At 38.3% G+C, this 21,256-nt stretch overlaps 1 protein-coding gene across 1 annotated transcript; it reads right to left on the bottom strand.

The window, feature by feature from the left end:
- Positions 1–16,961: 16,961 nt before the first annotated feature.
- On the bottom strand, positions 16,962–18,428 carry LOC122410957 (uncharacterized). Its single transcript, XM_043419462.1, has one exon. The coding sequence runs from the start codon at positions 18,426–18,428 to the stop codon at positions 16,962–16,964; it is 1,467 nt and encodes a 488-aa protein (XP_043275397.1).
- Between the last annotated feature and the right edge of the window lie 2,828 nt (positions 18,429–21,256).

The raw sequence follows: 21,256 nt of genomic DNA, 5'->3' as shown, positions 1-21,256 counted from the left end.
TAGAGCGAAGTTACTGGTACTTGTCAACTTGGAGATTTAGTTTCATGATATTCCCATTCCCCCAGTGATTCATGCAATGTTCTCTAAATCATAGCGACTTTCATTTACTTGTTAACCTGCCACTGTGGCAATAAATGATTGATTTCCCATAGTGAAACTTTTTTTCTTAAAGCCTAATTCCTTTTCAGTAGTGAAAGTCCTCTTCGAAGTGTTCTGATTACCAAAATAGCATGCAGAGACCAACCGATGTGTCAATCAATGTTTGACACTGCCGCTGTAACATTTGTGTATTATCAAGGATAGCATTTCCTTGCAAAAAAGTTTACGCTGACTCTAAAGATATTGGATAAGACAGTTTTCATTTTATGACCTCACAGTCATATGAAAAAGTCTTTTCATGCCGCAACAACACTCTTATGATAGTTGCATGTGTTTTCAATAGTCAAATTTCTCTGCGCCGAGTACTGTCATGCAGGATGACTTGATATCCCTGCAATGTCTGTGTAACCATAATTGCTCATCGCTGTCGTTTCTGGGTCTTTCATCAATAATATCTATGTCACTCTAGAAAACGTGTTCGTGACCTAAATGGCTTTAAGAGTTCCTTCTTACTAATAAACCATTCAGTCATCCTACAAAATATTCTACTTGCCGGTGCATAATAATTTGCTGAATAAGCCCATGTTCCAGTTTTTCCTAGAGTGTAATGAGACACTGCTAACCAGAGGGTTTTCATTTTTGTTCTCTTCGCTATGCATTGATCTTCCACCAGTGATACGATACATTACACAACAAATTAACTCCAATCAATATTTAAAATAGTCATCCATTCAGTCATCCTACAAATTATTCAGTCATCCTACAAATTATTCTACTTGCCGGTGCATAATAATTTGCTGAATAATCCCATGTTGTAAATTTACAGTTTTTCCTAGAGTGTAATGGGATACTGCTAACCAGAGGGTTTTCATTTTTGTTCTCTTCGCTATGCATTGATCTTCCACCAGTGCCACGACACATTACACAGCAATTTAACTCCAATAAATATTTCCAATATATCCGAGTGATAATTCTGAAACTGTCAGAACAGAAGATTTCCCGATGCATGGATCGGTACTTTCCAGGACAAACTCTATAACCTGTATTATGTTTGTCCCTGAAGCTGCCATGTTATAAGGTATTCAAAACCATCGCGGCAGTTACCGGGACTTTCGTCTCTGAACTTTTCACGCGATTTGACATAAAAATGGAATCCCAATAATTTTTTAATGGAGATCGCATTAGTGCTACGAAAAAAAACATTCATATTTGTGCGCTTGCAACACCGGAACGATCAAACTAAGCAGCTGGTAGCTTATTTTCAGTTGGCGGGCTTGTCGGTGTTACTCGCGTAATTACAGTGCCGAAGGTAGTACTTGCTGCTGCGCGATCTCGTGCTTCTCAAGTTAAATGACATTTCTCGGAAATCTGCTACGTCGCATCCCGAGACGCGATAGAGGTGGTTTTTACTCTCGAAATTCACCGGGCCTAAAAAAACCATGCATTTCTCTTTCGGAAAAGTTCCGCGATCGACATAACGTTCCTAACCTGCAACATTGCTTGGGTAGTGCTATTAACGTTCGGTTATGTCTGTTCGTTTATACACCAACAAGAAATGTAACGAGCGTTTATTCGTAATGCATTCAGTTTTGTTGCAGTGTATTTTTCATATCGAAATAAGTGATTCACGCTATATGTGCTCTTACTCATGGTGACTTTCATTATACTTGTTAACCTGCCGCTGTGCCAATAAATGATTGATTTCTCCTAGTACAACTTTTTTTGTGATAGCCCAATTCCTTTTCAGTTCTGAAAGATCTCTTCGCAGTGTCCTGAAATGATAAATTACCAAAATAGCATCCAGAGACCAACCGATGTGTCAATCAATGTTTGACCCTGCCGCTGTAACATTTGTGTATTATCAAGGATAGCATTTCCTTGCAAAAAAGTTTACGCTGACTCTAAAGATATTGGATAAGACAGTTTTCATTTTATGACCTCACAGTCATATGAAAAAGTCTTTTCATGCCGCAACAACACTCTTATGATAGCTGCATGTGTTTTCAATAGTCAAATTTGTCTGCGCCGAGTTCTGTCATGCAGGGTGACTAGATTTCCTTGCAATGTCTGTGTTACGATAATTACCCATCGCTGTCGTTTCTGGGTCTTTCATCAATAATATCTATGTCGCTCTAGAAAGAGTGTTCGTCACCTAAATTGCTTTAAGAGTTTCTTTTTGCTAATAAGCCGTTCAGTCATCCTCCAAAATATTCTACTTGCCGGTGCATAATAATTTGCTGAATAAGCCCATGTTGTAATTTTCCAGTTTTTCCTAGAGTGTAATGGGACACTGCTAACCAGAGGGTTTTCATTTTTGTTCTCTTCGCTAAGTATTGATCTTCCAACAGTGCCACGATACATTACCCAGCAATTTAACTCCAATGAATATTTCCAATATATTCGATTATTAATTCTGAAACTGTCAAAACAGAAGATTCCCTGATGCATGGATCGGTACTTTCCAGGACAAACTTTATAACCTGTATTATGTTTGTCCCTGAAGCTTCCATGTTATAAGGTATTCAAAACCATCGCGGCAGTTACCGGGACTTTCGTCTCTGAACTTTTCACGGGATTTGACATAAAAATGTAGTCCCAAGCATTTTTTAATGGAGATCGCTTTAGTGCTACGAAAAAAATCATTCATATTTGTGCGCTTGCAACACCGGAACGATCAAAATGAGCAGCTTGTAGCTTATTTTCGGTTGGCGGGCTTGTCGGTGTTACTCGCGTAATTACAATGCCGAAGATAGTACTCGCTGCTGCGCGATCTCGTGCTTCTCAAGTGTAATGACAATTCTCGGAAATCTGGTACGTCGTATCCCGAGACGCGATAGAGGTGGTTTTTACTCTCGAAATTCACCGGGCCTAAAAAAATCGTGCATTTCTCTTTCGGAAAAGTTCCGCGATCGACATAACGTTCCTAACCTGCAACATTGCTCGGGTAGTGCTATTAACGTTCGGTTATGTCTGTTCGTTTATACACCAACAAGAAATGTAACGAGCGTTTATTCGTGATGTATTCAGTTTTGTTGCAGTGTATTTTTCATATCGAAATAAGTGATTCACGCTATATGTGCTCTTACTCATGGTGACTTTCATTATACTTGTTAACCTGCCGCTGTGCCAATAAATGATTGATTTCTCCTCGTACAACTTTTTTTGTGATAGCCCAATTCCTTTTTAGTTCTGAAAGATCTCTTCGCAGTGACGTCAAATGATAAATTAGCAAAATAGCATCCAGAGACCAACCGATGTGTCATCAATGTTTGACCCTGCCGCTGTAGCATTTGTGTATTATCAAGGATAGCATTTCCTTGCAAAAAAGTTTACGCTGACTCTAAAGAAATTGGATGGGACAGTTTTCATTTTATGACCTCACAGTCATATGAAAATGTCCTTTCATGCCGCAACAACATTCTCACGATAGTTGCATGTGTTTTCAATAATCAAATTTCTCTGCGCAGAGTTCTGTCATGCAGGATGACTAGATATGCTTGCAATGTCTGTGTAACCATAATGGCTCATCGCTGTCGTTTCTGGGTCTTTCATCAATCATATCTATGTCGTTCTAGAAAGAGTGTTCGGCACCTAAATAGCTTTAGGATTTTTCTTTTGCTAATAAACCATTCAGTCATCCTACAAAATATTCTACTTGCCGGTGCATAATAATTTGCTGAATAATCCCATGTTGTAATTTTACCGTTTTTCCTAGAGTGTAATGGGACACTGCTAACCAAAGGGTTTTCATTTTTGTTCTCTTCGCTATGCATTGATCTTCCACCAGTGCCACGATACATTACACAGCAATTTAACTCCAATAAATATTTCCAATATATCCGACTATTAATTCTGAAAATGTCAAAACAGAAGATTCCCCGATGCATGGATCGGTACTTTCCAGGATAAACTCTATAACCTGTATTATGTTTGTCCCTGAAGCTGCCATATTATAAGGTATTGAAAACCATCGCGGCAGTTACCGGGACTTTCGTCTCTGAACTTTTCACGCAATTTGACATAAAAATGGACTCCCAATAATTTTTTAATGGAGATCGCATTAGTGCTACGAAAAAAAACATTTATATTTGTGCGCTTGCAACACCGGAACGATCAAAATGAGCAGCTTGTAGCTTATTTTCAGTTGGCGGGCTTGTCGGTGTTACTCGCGTAATTACAATGCCGAAGATAGTACTCGCTGCTGCGCGATCTCGTGCTTCTCAAGTGTAATGACAATTCTCGGAAATCTGGTACGTCGTATCCCGAGACGCGATAGAGGTGGTTTTTACTCTCGAAATTCACCGGGCCTAAAAAAATCGTGCATTTCTCTTTCGGAAAAGTTCCGCGATCGACATAACGTTCCTAACCTGCAACATTGCTTGGGTAGTGCTATTAACGTTCGGTTATGTCTGTTCGTTTATACACCAACGAGAAATCTAACGAGCGTTTATTCGTGATGTACCATGATTTAGTTGTGTTGCAGTGTATTTTTCATATCGAAATAAGTGATTCACGCTATATGTGCTCTTACGCATGGTGACTTTCATTATACTTGTCAACCCGCCGCTGTGCCAATAAATGATTGATTTCTCCTAGTACAACTTTTTTTGTGATAGCCCAATTCCTTTTCAGTCCTGAAAGATCTCTTCGCAGTGTCCTGAAATGATAAATTACCAAAATAGCATCCAGAGACCAACCGATGTGTCAATCAATGTTTGACCCTGCCGCTGTAGCATTTGTGTATTATCAAGGATAGCATTTCCTTGCAAAAAAGTTTACGCTGACTCTAAAGAAATTGGATGGGACAGTTTTCATTTTATGACCTCACAGTCATATGAAAAAGTCTTGTCATGCCGTAACAACATTCTTATGATAGTTGCATGTGTTTTCAATAATCAAATTTCTCTGCGCTGAGTTCTGTCATGTAGGATGACTAGATATCCTTGCAATGTCTGTGTAACCATAATTGCTCATCGCTGTCGTTTCTGGGTCTTTCATCAATAATATCTACGTCGCTCTAGAAAGAGTGTTCGTCACCTAAAAGGCTTTAGGATTTCTCTTTTGCTAATAAACCATTCAGTCATCCTACATAATATTCTACTTGCCGGTGCATAATAATTTGCTGAATAATCCCATGTTGTAATTTTACAGTTTTTCCTAGAGTGTAATGGGACACTGCTAACCAGAGGGTTTTCAGTTTTGTTCTTTTTGCTATGCATTGATCTTCCACCAGTGCCACGATACATTACACAGCAATTTAACTCCAATAAATATTTCCAATATATCCGACTATTAATTCTGAAAATGTCAAAACAGAAGATTCCCCGATGCATGGATCGGTACTTTCCAGGACAAACTCTATAACCTGTATTATGTTTGTCCCTGAAGCTGCCATATTATAAGGTATTGAAAACCATCGCGGCAGTTACCGGGACTTTCGTCTCTGAACTTTTCACGCAATTTGACATAAAAATGGACTCCCAATAATTTTTTAATGGAGATCGCATTAGTGCTACGAAAAAAAACATTTATATTTGTGCGCTTGCAACACCGGAACGATCAAAATGAGCAGCTTGTAGCTTATTTTCAGTTGGCGGGCTTGTCGGTGTTACTCGCGTAATTACAATGCCGAAGATAGTACTCGCTGCTGCGCGATCTCGTGCTTCTCAAGTGTAATGACAATTCGCGGAAATCTGCTACGTCGTGTCCCGAGACGCGATAGAGGTGGTTTTTACTCTCGAAATTCACCGGGCCTAAAAAAATCATGCATTTCTCTTTCGGAAAAGTTCCGCGATCGACACAACGTTCCTAACCTGCAACATTGCTTGGGTAGTGCTATTAACGTTCGGTTATGTCTTTTCTTTTATACACCAACGAGAAATGTAACGAGAGTTTATTCGTGATGTACCAAGTTTCAGTTTTGTTGCAGTGTATTTTTCATATCGAAATAAGTGATTCACGCTATATATGCTCTTACTCATGGTGACTTTCATTATACTTGTTAACCTGCGGCTGTGCCAATAAATGATTGATTTCTCCTAGTACAACTTTTTTTGTGATAGCCCAATTCCTTTTCAGTGCTGAAAGACCTCTTCGCAGTGTCCTGAAGTGATAGATTACCAAAATAGCAACCACAGACCAACCGATGTGTCAATCAATGTTTGACCCTGCCGCTGTAGCATTTGTGTATCATCAAAGATAACATTGCCTTGCAAAAAAGTTTATGCTGACTCTAAAGATATTAGATAAGTCAGTTTTCATTTTATGACCTCACATTCATATGAAAAAGTCTTTTCATGTCGCAACAAACCTCTGATGATAGTTGCATGTGTTTTCAATAATCAAATTTCTATGCGCTGAGTTCTGTCATGCAGGATGACTAGATATCCTTGCAATGTCTGTGTAACCATAATCGCTCATCGCTGTCGTTTCTGGGTCTTTCATCAATAATATCTATGTCGCTCTAGAAAGAGTGTTCGTCACCTAAATGGCTTTAGGAGTTCTTTTTTGCTAATAAACCATGCAGTCATCCGACGAAATATTCTACTTGCCGGTGCATAATAATTTGCTGAATAAGCGCATGTTGCAATTTTACAGTTTTTCCTAGAGTGTAATGGGACACTGCTAACCAGAGGGTTTTCATTTTTGTTCTCTTCGCTATGTATTGATCTTCCAACAGTGCCACGATACATTACCCAGCAATTTAACTGCAATAAATATTTCCAATATATTCGATTATTAATTCTGAAACTGTCAAAACAGAAGATTCCCCGATGCATGGATCGGTACTTTCCAGGACAAACTTTATAACCTGTATTATGTTTGTCCCTGAAGCTGCCATGTTAAAAGGTATTCAAAACCATCGCGGCAGTTACCGGGACTTTCGTCTCTGAACTTTTCACGTGATTTGACATAAAAATGGTGTCCAAATAATTTTTTAATGGAGATCGCGTTAGTGCTTCGAAAAAAAACATTCAAATTTGAGCGCTTGCAAAACCGGAACGATCAAAATGAGCGGCTTGTAGCTTATTTTCAGTTGGCGGGCTTGTCGGTGTTATCCGCGTAATTACAATGCCGAAGATAGTACTCGCTGCTGCGCGATCTCGTGCTTCTCAAGTGTAATGACAATTCGCGGAAATCTGCTACGTCGTGTCCCGAGACGCGATAGAGGTGGTTTTTACTCTCGAAATTCACCGGGCCTAAAAAAATCATGCATTTCTCTTTCGGAAAAGTTCCGCGATCGACACAACGTTCCTAACCTGCAACATTGCTTGGGTAGTGCTATTAACGTTCGGTTATGTCTGTTCGTTTATACAGCAACGAGAAATCTAACGAGCGTTTATTCGTGATGTACCATGATTTAGTTGTGTTGCAGTGTATTTTTCATATCGAAATAAGTGATTCACGCTATATGTGCTCTTACGCATGGTGACTTTCATTATACTTGTCAACCTGCCGCTGTGCCAATAAATGATTGATTTCTCCTAGTACAACTTTTTTTGTGATAGCCCAATTCCTTTTCAGTTCTAAAAGATCTCTTCGCAGTGTCCTGAAATGATAAATTACCAAAATAGCATCCAGAGACCAACCGATGTGTCAATCAATGTTTGTCCCTGCCGCTGTAGGATTTGTGTATTATCAAGGATAGCATTTCCTTGCAAAAAAGTTTACGCTGACTCTAAAGAAATTGGATGGGACAGTTTTCATTTTATGACCTCACAGTCATATGAAAAAGTCTTGTCATGCCGTAACAACATTCTTATGATAGTTGCATGTGTTTTCAATAATCAAATTTCTCTGCGCCGAGTTCTGTCATGCAGGATGACTAGATATCCTTGCAATGTCTGTGTAACCATAATTGCTCATCGCTGTCGTTTCTGGGTCTTTCATCAATAATATCTATGTCGCTCTAGAAAGAGTGTTCGTCACCTAAAGGGCTTTAGGATTTCTCTTTTGCTAATAAACCATTCAGTCATCCTACATAATATTCTACTTGCCGGTGCATAATAATTTGCTGAATAATCCCATGTTGTAATTTTACAGTTTTTCCTAGAGTGTAATGGGACACTGCTAACCAGAGGGTTTTCAGTTTTGTTCTTTTTGCTATGCATTGATCTTCCACCAGTGCCACGATACATTACACAGCAATTTAACTCCAATAAATATTTCCAATATATCCGACTATTAATTCTGAAAATGTCAAAATAGAAGATTCCCCGATGCATGGATCGGTACTTTCCAGGACAAACTCTATAACCTGTATTATGTTTGTCCCTGAAGCTGCCATATTATAAGGTATTCAAAACCATCGCGGCAGTTACCGGGACTTTCGTCTCTGAACTTTTCACGCGATTTGACATAAAAATGGAGTCCCCATAATTTTTTAATGGAGATCGCATTAGTGCTACGAAAAAAAACATTCATATTTGTGCGCTTGCAACACCGGAACGATCAAAATGAGCAGCTTATAGCTTATTTTCAGTTGGCGGGCTTGTCGGTGTTACTCGCGTAATTACAATGCCGAAGGTAGTACTCGCTTCTGCGCGATCTCGTGCTTCTCAAATATAATGGCAATTCTCAGAAATCTGCTACGTCGATTCCCGAGACGCGATAGAGGAGGTTTTTACTCTCGAAAACTCACCGGGCCTAAAAAAATCATGCATTTCTCTTTCGGAAACGTTCCGCGATCGACATAACGTTCCTAACCTGCAACATTGCTTGGGTAGTGCTATTAACGTTCGGTTATGTCTGTTCGTTTATACACCAACGAGAAATCTAACGAGCGTTTATTCGTGATGTACCATGATTCAGTTGTGTTGCAGTGTATTTTTCATATCGAATTAAGTGATTCACGCTATATGTGCTCTTACGCATGGTGACTTTCATTATACTTGTTAACCTGCCGCTGTGCCAATAAATGATTGATTTCTCCTAGTACAACTTTTTTTGTGATAGCCCAATTCCTTTTCAGTTCTGAAAGATCTCTTCGCAGTGTCCTGCAATGATAAATTACCAAAATAGCATCCAGAGACCAACCGATGTGTCAATCAATGTTTGACCCTGCCGCTGTAGCATTTATGTATTATCAAGGATAGCATTTCCTTGCAAAAAAGTTTACGCTGACTCTAAAGATATTGGATAAGTCAGTTTTCATTTTATGACCTCACATTCATATGAAAAAGTCTTTTCATGTCGCAACAAACCTCTTATGATAGTTGCATGTGTTTTCAATAATCAAATTTCTATGCGCTGAGTTCTGTCATGCAGGATGACTAGATATCCTTGCAATGTCTGTGTAACCATAATCGCTCATCGCTGTCGTTTCTGGGTCTTTCATCAATAATATCTATGTCGCTCTAGAAAGAGTGTTCGTCACCTAAATGGCTTTAGGAGTTCTTTTTTGCTAATAAACCATGCAGTCATCCGACGAAATATTCTACTTGCCGGTGCATAATAATTTGCTGAATAAGCGCATGTTGCAATTTTACAGTTTTTCCTAGAGTGTAATGGGACACTGCTAACCAGAGGGTTTTCATTTTTGTTCTCTTCGCTATGTATTGATCTTCCAACAGTGCCACGATACATTACCCAGCAATTTAACTGCAATAAATATTTCCAATATATTCGATTATTAATTCTGAAACTGTCAAAACAGAAGATTCCCCGATGCATGGATCGGTACTTTCCAGGACAAACTTTATAACCTGTATTATGTTTGTCCCTGAAGCTGCCATGTTAAAAGGTATTCAAAACCATCGCGGCAGTTACCGGGACTTTCGTCTCTGAACTTTTCACGTGATTTGACATAAAAATGGTGTCCAAATAATTTTTTAATGGAGATCGCGTTAGTGCTTCGAAAAAAAACATTCAAATTTGAGCGCTTGCAAAACCGGAACGATCAAAATGAGCGGCTTGTAGCTTATTTTCAGTTGGCGGGCTTGTCGGTGTTATCCGCGTAATTACAATGCCGAAGATAGTACTCGCTGCTGCGCGATCTCGTGCTTCTCAAGTGTAATGACAATTCGCGGAAATCTGCTACGTCGTGTCCCGAGACGCGATAGAGGTGGTTTTTACTCTCGAAATTCACCGGGCCTAAAAAAATCATGCATTTCTCTTTCGGAAAAGTTCCGCGATCGACACAACGTTCCTAACCTGCAACATTGCTTGGGTAGTGCTATTAACGTTCGGTTATGTCTGTTCGTTTATACAGCAACGAGAAATCTAACGAGCGTTTATTCGTGATGTACCATGATTTAGTTGTGTTGCAGTGTATTTTTCATATCGAAATAAGTGATTCACGCTATATGTGCTCTTACGCATGGTGACTTTCATTATACTTGTCAACCTGCCGCTGTGCCAATAAATGATTGATTTCTCCTAGTACAACTTTTTTTGTGATAGCCCAATTCCTTTTCAGTTCTAAAAGATCTCTTCGCAGTGTCCTGAAATGATAAATTACCAAAATAGCATCCAGAGACCAACCGATGTGTCAATCAATGTTTGTCCCTGCCGCTGTAGGATTTGTGTACTATCAAGGATAGCATTTCCTTGCAAAAAAGTTTACGCTGACTCTAAAGAAATTGGATGGGACAGTTTTCATTTTATGACCTCACAGTCATATGAAAAAGTCTTGTCATGCCGTAACAACATTCTTATGATAGTTGCATGTGTTTTCAATAATCAAATTTCTCTGCGCCGAGTTCTGTCATGCAGGATGACTAGATATCCTTGCAATGTCTGTGTAACCATAATTGCTCATCGCTGTCGTTTCTGGGTCTTTCATCAATAATATCTATGTCGCTCTAGAAAGAGTGTTCGTCACCTAAAGGGCTTTAGGATTTCTCTTTTGCTAATAAACCATTCAGTCATCCTACATAATATTCTACTTGCCGGTGCACAATAATTTGCTGAATAATCCCATGTTGTAATTTTACAGTTTTTCCTAGAGTGTAATGGGACACTGCTAACCAGAGGGTTTTCAGTTTTGTTCTTTTTGCTATGCATTGATCTTCCACCAGTGCCACGATACATTACACAGCAATTTAACTCCAATGAATATTTCCAATATATCCGACTATTAATTCTGAAAATGTCAAAATAGAAGATTCCCCGATGCATGGATCGGTACTTTCCAGGACAAACTCTATAACCTGTATTATGTTTGGCCCTGAAGCTGCCATATTATAAGGTATTCAAAACCATCGCGGCAGTTACCGGGACTTTCGTCTTTGAACTTTTCACGCGATTTGACATAAAAATGGAGTCCCAATAATTTTTTAATGGAGATCGCATTAGTGCTACGAAAAAAAACATTCATATTTGTGCGCTTGCAACACCGGAACGATCAAAATGAGCAGCTTATAGCTTATTTTCAGTTGGCGGGCTTGTCGGTGTTACTCGCGTAATTACAGTGCCGAAGGTAGTACTCGCTGCTGCGCGATCTCGTGCTTCTCAAGTTAAATGACAGTTCTCAGAAATCTGCTACGTCGTGTCCCGAGGTGCGATAGGGGTTGTTTTTACTTTCTAAATTTACCGGGCTTAAAAAAATTTCCAGAACAAACTTTATAACCTGTATTATGTTTGTCCCTGCAGCTGCCACATTATAAGGTATTCAAAACCATCGCGGCAGTTACCGCGACTTTCGTCTCTGAACTTTTCACGCGATTTGACATAAAAATGTAGTCCCAATCATTTTTTAATGGAGATCGCATTAGTGCTACGAAAAAAAACATTCATATTTGTGCGCTTGCAACACCGGAACGATCAAAATGAGCAGCTTGTAGCTTATTTTCAGTTGGCGGGCTTGTCGGTGTTACTCGCGTAATTACAGTGCCGAAGGTAGTACTCGCTGCTGCGCGATCTCGTGCTTCTCAAGTTAAATGACAGTTCTCAGAAATCTGCTACGTCGTGTCCCGAGGCGCGATAGGGGTTGTTTATACTTTCTAAATTTACCGGGCTTAAAAAAATTTCCAGAACATACTTTATAACCTGTATTATGTTTGTCCCTGCAGCTGCCATGTTATAAGATATTCAAAACCATTGTGGCAGTTACCGGGACTTTCGTCTCTGAACTTTTCACGCGATTTGACATAAAAATGGAGTCATAATCATTTTTTAATGGAGATCGCATTAGTGCTACGAAAAAAAACATTCATATTTGAGCGCTTGCAACACCGGAACGATCAAACTGAGCAGCTGGTAGCTTATTTCCAGTTGGCGGGCTTGTCGGTGTTACTCGCGTAATTACAGTGCCGAAGGTAGTACTCGCTGCTGCGCGATCTCGTGCTTCTCAAGTGTAATGACAGTTCTCAGAAATCTGCTACGTCGTGTTCTGAGACGCGATAGGGGTTGTTTTTACTTTCTAAATTTACCGGGCCTAAAAAAATTTCCAGAACAAACTTTATAACCTGTATTATGTTTGTCCCTGAAGCTGCCATGTTATAAGGTATTTACAACCATCGCGGCAGTTACCGGGACTTTTGTCTCTGCACTTTTCACGCGATTTGACATAAAAATGTAGTCCCATTCATTTTTTAATGGAGATCGCATTAGTGCTACGAAAAAAAACATTCATATTTGTGCGCTTGCAACACCGGAACGATCAAACTGAGCAGCTGGTAGCTTATTTCCAGTTGGCGGGCTTGTCGGTGTTACTCGCGTAATTACAGTGCCGAAGGTAGTACTTGCTGCTGCGCGATCTCGTGCTTCTCAAGTGTAATGACAGTTCTCAGAAATCTGCTACGTCGTGTTCTGAGACGCGATAGGGGTTGTTTTTACTTTCTAAATTTACCGGGCCTAAAAAAATTTCCAGAACAAACTTTATAACCTGTATTATGTTTGTCCCTGAAGCTGCCATGTTATAAGGTATTTAGAACCATCGCGGCAGTTACCGGGACTTTTGTCTCTGCACTTTTCACGCGATTTGACATAAAAATGTAGTCCCATTCATTTTTTAATGGAGATCGCATTAGTGCTACGAAAGAAAACATTCATATTGGTGCGCTTGCAACACCGGAACGATCAAACTGAGCAGCTGGTAGCTTATTTTCAGTTGGCGGGCTTGTCGGTGTTACTCGCGTAATTACAGTGCCGAAGGTAGTACTCGCTGCTGCGCGATCTCGTGCTTCTCAAGTTAAATGACAGTTCTCAGAAATCTGCTACGTCGTGTCCCGAGGCGCGATAGGGGTTGTTTTTACTTTCTAAATCTACCGGGCTTAAAAAAATTTCCAGAACAAACTTTATAACCTGTATTATGTTTGTCCCTGAAGCTGCCATGTTATAAGGTATTCAAAACCATCGCGGCAGTTACCGGGACTTTCGTCTCTGAACTTTTCACGCGATTTGACATAAAAATGGAGTCCCAATCATTTTTTAATTGAGATCGCATTAGTGCTACGAAAAAAAACATTCATATTTGTGCGCTTGCAACACCGGAACGATCAAACTGAGCAGCTGGTAGCTTATTTTCAGTTGGCGGGTTTGTCGGTGTTACACGCGTAATTACAGTGCCGAAGGTTGTACTTGCTGCTGCGCGATCTCGTGCTTCTCAAGTTAAATGACAGTTCTCAGAAATCTGCTACGTCGTGTCCCGAGGCGCGATAGGGGTTGTTTTTACTTTCTAAATTTACCGGGCTTAAAAAAATTTCCAGAACAAACTTTATAACCTGTATTATGTTTGTCCCTGAAGCTGCCATGTTATACGGTATTCAAAACCATCGCGGGAGTTACCGGGACTTTGTTCGGAAAACTCTTTTCGCGACGTTGCCCAAAAACGCTGTATTTCCATCGGAAAATGTATAGGCACTACAGTGAAATTCATTCATATATTTCATATGCAGGTTAACAGCGAATAGTTTGTTTATCTTTGAACCATTCAAACGGATCCCCAAATGCCAGATCCTTTGTTCTATATCTATTAGTTTTCCATAGCTACAACGATTTACCCAGGAATGTTGCTCTAATAAATATTCGCATATCTAATAATTACCCTCGTAACTATTAAAATCAACGGTTCATTGGTACATTGAATGGTATTTTCCAGAACAACCTATTCAATCAAAATAATGTTGATTCCTGAAGCCGCCATCTTTTGAGATTTTCAAACTCATTACGGTAGTTACCGAGACTTTCGTCGGTACACTTTTTAGGCGACTTGGGCAAAAACGCTTTGTATGTCGATACTTTAATTCAATTTACTGCCGTCCTGGGAACTGCCTCATGATCTAAAAGGGTTCCAGGACTCACGTGTCCTGGAATGAACCTTTCTCTCAATGTCCTGGAACACGATAAACTGTATCTCGGAACCACCCCGTTCTGTAGCGAAAATGTATTGAGGACTAATTTCTGAGGGTGTGTGTTACTTTAAATCGTATCATCTACGGCAAGGTTCCTATTATTCCTTAAAAAAATATTTTTATTCGAGTCCATGAAAGGTAATTAATAACTGTCCCGGGAAGTACCCTGCGACCTAAATGTCTATGAGGACAGTCCTGGAAAATTTGGAGTCCTGGAATATGCCATTGTGTTAGTGGTCTGGAATCCACCATTTTAACAAGAAAGTGATGTCTACATAGAATTAATGAATTTATTTGAAAATTGGGAGGTGTCGTTTGTTAAAGATTGGAAAAATCATTGTTTGCGATCAGAAATGCAAAATGTCCCGGATCCCACCGCTGGACCTACATATATATGTATATCGATTGTCAGGTTATATAATGTAATTTCAATTTTTTATATGATCGGGTTGATATTGGGATCGGCATTATTTTTATAAGATGGCACATAACAGGCCCAGAAATAACACGAAACTCATATCTGGATAGATATTGTCCATCGCATTAATGAATTTTATACTCGCTTCTCTGATCTATGATAATTTGATGTTAGATTAAATGAAGAACGCTTTTTCATTCCAATATGAATAGGCAAATATCAAGAAACAATCGTGGCTCGTTATATAATATAGAAATAACTTTGACTAATTCCCTTGACTTTGGCTTTTGATTACTGCGATCCATGGCGATCTCAGTTCAATAAAATATTCTCTTGCAAAAAGTAGTTAGGATATCATCTATGAAATCACTTTCTATTCTTTATATTCTTCGTTCTTACGACATTGCGAAAGCCCGAAGATACCCAACAATCGTAATAATACAAATAATACAGCTATTTTCCCAAAATTATCAATTCTTCATGAAATTGTTTAGAAAGACAAAGTGAAGGATTGTTCGATCTACTTCCAGGAGTATTCCGACAAACTCTGGAGCTTTCCTCGATCTTTATGAGTCGATATCATCCTCGATGAAACGAAATTTTTCAAATTTTCCGGCGATTGCTTCAACGTTTCGATTTAGATTTTTTTGAGCAAATCGCACTGTAAGTTTTGAGCAAATTTATAAGTTTACTCGTGTTTCTATTCCAGTGACCAAATATTATGAGGCAGGAGACATGACAACTCTGAGTAGCTGTTTTAGTCTTTCTTCGAGGTCAAGCAATCTGAACCATCTTCGACTTGGTAAAAACTCGCTATTTCTCAATGTATTATCGAAAACGATGAATACAGGAATAATCGCAGAGAATAGAAATGCATTTCAAGATTTTTAGGAATGTTTACAGAAATCGTATGGTTCTGTTTTTCGCTAATCGATAATACGGATTCTATTTCGAAGTCGTTGATCAAAATCATATTAACATTTTGATCGGTAAATCAAATAGAATGTACTTGATTATATCAATAAATAGAACGGGCTTGATCATGAGTATGTTTAACCTCGACCAGCAGGGTCGACGGGCTGTAAATATTTCAAAGTATACAATATTAATAAAAACAAATAGAAACCGTAGAAAACAAATTCTGATATATGAAAATGATTTGGTACGATCCAAGAACCCTATTGATCATCAAAACCTTTGATTTTTCGGAACTCTCGATTTTTATCGAAGATTCGTGTATGCGTCTGTTTGTTATCCTCCTGAGATCAGGCATTCGTTTCTCCCAATTATAATTTAATCTTCAGTTAGATTCACTTCTGTCACATTTTCATGTATAAAAACTGAACCGAAAACCGATAGTTATGAATTCGTTGAAAATTATTTTTTTCTACTCTACTGTCGAAGTGAGCCTCGAATTTGAAGAAAAAAAAGAGTTTTTTCGGAGTTACCGATTTCGTTCAGTCGATCTTTTCATTTCTTGGAATTTCTGTAATTACAATTTCATTTCTGTTGAAGTTTCTTCATCAAAATAGCGTTAGTTAACGTCATAGAAACTAGTCAGCTTTTGAACGTTTTTTGAGGTGAAGATAATGATGCTATTTTCGAAGGTTTACAGATTAACAAAATAATAATGGATTTTATTACTCGCCACTAATTTAATAAACGAATTAAGTATAGATGATATTTTATGTCAAGCAATATTGACAAAAGTCAAAGGATTACATTGAAAGGATTGTGAACCTAGGTAAATAAAAGAAATCGGTATAATTTTTCCATGTCTTTTTTTATATATATAAATATTGAACATCAGAAAGAAAACTTTATTAAAGGATCAGAAATATGCTCAAAAAGCTTCGTTTTTTTTGTTTCTTCATATTTTGAGCAATATTTCAAAACTTTTTTTTTTTGATTTGGTTATTGACCCATGTTTTTAGAGATGCCATATTTCGTGAAAAAACACCAGGATTCCTGGCCAAGACGCCCTCAATGTCTTTGAACGACGGCAATCGGTTTTCGTCGATGAAAACTTTAAACTCTCGGAAAGCAACATTTTTTTCCTGTTGAGTCCAACGTACACGCTTACATTTGCCATATGGTGACGCTGAAATAAATATCAATACATGAGTTTTCATTTCAATAAGCATTTTTATTTAAATATATTTGCCTTTACCTGATCGAGTTTTCTTTGTTGTTTTTGAACATTCACCAAATGACGTGTTGCCATGCATACTTTTGTTTGATTCATCAAACAATTCTCCGGATCCGTGTACCGGGTCACCAGTACGTGCTGCAGTAGTTCCGGGGTCATCCACATCGCTTTCGTCATCGGCATCTGAAATTTGACCGAGCCTACCCTCACCACAGCCTTGTACGGTCTCGAGTAATTTGGTCATATGCAGAATCTCCCTGACAATTATCGGTTGCCTGTAATAATCTCGATGTATTTGCTTTGAGTGTCCTAAGAAGTTTGCTAAGTCCGATATTTCCTGATCGGACAGATTAAAACTGACACACATTGTTGCGACATGTTTCCGGAGTGTCGTTCCCCGCAATGAAATTGGATTTGGTGCACCACATTCTTCCGCATAGCGTCTTAATAGTTCATAAGCTCGCAAATATTTAAAGTCTCCCTTGAGGTATCCGGCTACACCAAAAAGATAAGGGCTCTTGGAATCGACTCCTGCTTGCTTTCTGTACGCCAAAAACAAATCGATGCATTTTCGAAGATCTTGATGTACTAAGACCGCTACCGTGCGGACCAATTTGCCACGGATTTCAAAACGGACGTAGTGTGCCGCTGAATTTTTTTGCTCCATAGAAAGATTATCATATTCTGGACCGATGTTGTGGGCTCCAATTTTTTCATGCGATCGATAGTCTTCGATGTAAATCCGTTCGAGTTCTCCCGGACGACGACGGTTAAATAGCAGGAGTGATACCAACACTGATGATGCCAAGTCCGTCCAAGCTTGACGATTGAACTTTTCTTCCAATGCAGAAAAATTTTGTTTGATTTTGTCACGGAGAAACATTTGGAGTTTGGTTAAGTCCTCGTTTGTTGGCAGCACTATTTTTTTATTACGTTTTTCTCTGGCGCAAGTTTCTAAAGCTGTACGAGCGATGCTGGACCCATAATCTTCAGTTAACAACTTGATGAAATCTTCAGTCAAGATTTGATTCTCTTTGTTCTGATCTTTAATGTATTTGGAAACACACAACTTTCCAACTTGTTTGAGTAATGTACCCAAAGCAGTCGCAAGCGATGGCACTCTGAATCCTGTCTGAGTTTCATTGAGTCCAGCGAGCGATTGAATCGCTGATATTACAGCATCGTAATTTTTCGGGTAAAAGACGCTGAACAAATCAGAAATATCTTTCGATTTTTTACGTGCCTCGATTAAAAATCTTCCAAGCTGTCTCATTTTTTGTCTGATCATATCGTAGAAGTGCGGATCCTGATATTTTTGACAAAGTTTATTTCCGAAAAGAATTATAAGATGATCGTACCGTATTGCTCTGACGACTTGATCATCTTTCATAGTAGGAAATACTCGTTGGCGCAAAACATTGCTCGCTGCGTGATGGATGCGACCGGTTTTAGCTTTTGAATTTATCATTAGGTCCCTTCGAGTTTTATCTTTTTTTTTTAAACATCGTCGTGCATGGTGGCGTAATGATGATTTTGAATAATCTCCTAAGCATCCTGGGCACGTTGCGAAATCGGTTGCATTTTTGCGATAGCGAGCGTTTGGCCTCCTCATAACTTTTCTTTCACCAGTATTATGAGCACGATTCGTGTTGAATAAGTAGTATCCTTTTTTGCGAATAATCGCCATGATGTGCTTCCTTTCGACACTGCCCGTCCTGTACGATAACATTTCAGCAACGTGCTCTTCGGATTTATGTTTCCGTATGACATGGCGGCAAAGCTTCACTTGAATCGTGTGACAATAGCAGCAATAATCTTTTTTCGATCCCGACTCCGCCGTTGTAACAACCAAATCTTGATCGTCTGGAGCACTATGACCCTCAATATTGACACTTTGTGTAAATGTATGTGTCGTAGTGTTTGCTGAAACGTTGGAGTCGTTCTTCGGCAAAAGGTCGTTTTCATCATCGCCTCCGCTTTCCTCATTTTCATCTGACGGACTTGAATCAGGAATAAAATTAGGATCGTCGATAATAGAGCTGATGTCGTCATCTCTCTGGACAGCTGCATTGAATCTGTCTTCTGAGGATCGGTCTTCTAAGAGAATGACAATCACGTTATTACCAAGTTAATTTGAATTGTGAAGAATATGATCATGGATCAAGGAATTTAAATACCTTCTTCATCGATGAATGTAGAAGAATGAACGGCGATTTCTCCTGACATATTATTTGCGTACTTTGCACTATCAAGTGTGAAGGTATTCGGATTATGTTCCTCACTATTTGAGTATTCTGTAGACCCAGAGAAAGCTTTTTTCCAAAGAGGATCATCAGCATTCAGCAAAATCTGTGCTACTCCGTTCAGAGATTCACTCAGTTCTGTAAATAATATTGTACATAAGTATTTAGTCTTAATTTTTGAATATTGTTGATTTTCGAGTAAATATATATTGAACACACCAGGTATTCTTATAATTTGATCATCAATGATTGTTGGCATTTTTCGAGTCAAGACTTTATTCGGATGGTCCAATTGATTTCCATTTATATCATCGATTGATATACTACTCGTCTGGTAGGGCGCAAGTAAATACTCATCGTCTCCATTGGCCTGCGGTATTGTGTCAATTTCTGTTGCGAGTTTTGAAAATTCCCATTAGATATTCCGTAGAGAATCGGAAAATTGTTTCGCATTAAATAAATTTAGTATTGATAATAATATAAACGGAATAAAAGTACACAATAATGAAATGGATTTTCATTATATTTGAAAAAAGATTACGCAGACTGTTTTCTTTATCATTCGTCTAAATACTTCAATCACACGAATACTTTGATCGTTCGAAAGAACTTATATATTTAAAAACTGGTGATTTCCTAAATGTCATGCAAATAATTAGTGAAGTGGTAATAAACAATCGGCGATAACGGTAATTCATAACTGGACCCTACAGTATCATTATATACGAACTTGTAAGATCATGTTTATTATGAAGAAGAAATTCAATGCTGTTAACTTCGTCGATCAGAGAAATGTCATTTATATCGCCTTGCACCGATTTTACATCCATTTGCACGTCTCGGAGTAGGAGTTTATCTTTTTCTTCAACCCATGAAAATTCGATGCGATCGTTTCCTATTCATAAACAATCGAGTCCATTTCAATGAAATTGAATTTAATATACGGAACAATTTTTTTTAAATATCTGACTTCTATCGATCCAAGGGAATAACTTTGCAAATATGTTTTCGTTTTGTTTCAAAATTCTGTTAAATTACTATCTATTTGAAAGTGTTTTTCCAATTAACTTAGTGAAGTACTAAATGAGAGAAATTTTTTTTTAACCAGTAAGCTTTCATGTGTACATATAAACGTGGGCGAATGTAACGTGTATTTGCTATTTCATAAATATTTGCATCATCATTGAGCATTTATTCTTTTCGCTTGCTTCCCACTACCTGCAATCGTTCGCATAATTTTTTGAAATATTTATTCAGCTTATCATTCACTGGGAATAAATTTATTTTGCCTGACGATTAAAGAAAATAAACATTCTTGCACATGCATTTGCAAAAAAGAAACATCAAGTAAGACCTCTATAAATATATGATAAACAAAACGAAGTATACTCTTACGAATTTTGGACAAATCTTTGTCGCATGTACCTGTATCTGTATGTGGTATCTTAGGCTCTTTTTGAGTGCCGACTTCTTCGATAAACACATTTCCCTTCTGCATCATGACTAATAAATCATTTCTGTCCGAGTTAAGTTCTCGCGATACTGCTCGATATTCCTTTACTTCTGAGGTACACTCATTTTCGTTTTCTATTTGAAATAATGAAAATTTAGTCATTTTCTGTCTGGAGTTTTCTAAAGGGAATCATTACACAAAAAGTAACGGCATTTCATGAATACATGCTACTTTCAATGTGCAGAAAACTTTGACACATATCTTTTACATAGAATCATGGTGAAGCGTTAAAAAAGAAAAAACAGAAATATTCATGTTTTGTCATTGTAATATTCCATAATGGTAAAAAATTAGTGTATTTTAACTTATGTGTATGATTAATGGTCAGTCAACTTTGATAGACCAAAAAGAATGAAAAGCATTGAAAATTGAAACAAATTTTGAAGACCATATCATTATGCATACCAGTAATAATAAGAGATGTATTTTTTTCAGTGTCCGCACTGTCAGTGAACACATTATTTCTTTGATCCATTATCGCTGAGCAATTTTTGTTCTCATTGTCTTCTTGAGATACAATTTTATCTCTTTCCTCAATCA

The sequence above is a fragment of the Venturia canescens genome, chromosome 5 (genome assembly GCF_019457755.1).
Source record: "Venturia canescens isolate UGA chromosome 5, ASM1945775v1, whole genome shotgun sequence".
NCBI lineage: Eukaryota > Metazoa > Arthropoda > Insecta > Hymenoptera > Ichneumonidae > Venturia > Venturia canescens.
This window is presented reverse-complemented; position numbering and strand designations above follow the sequence as displayed.

Coding starts and splice junctions, on each gene's coding strand:
- LOC122410957 (XM_043419462.1), bottom strand. CDS start 18,428: ATGATAAATTCAAAAGCTAAAACCGGTCGCATCCATCACGCAGCGAGC.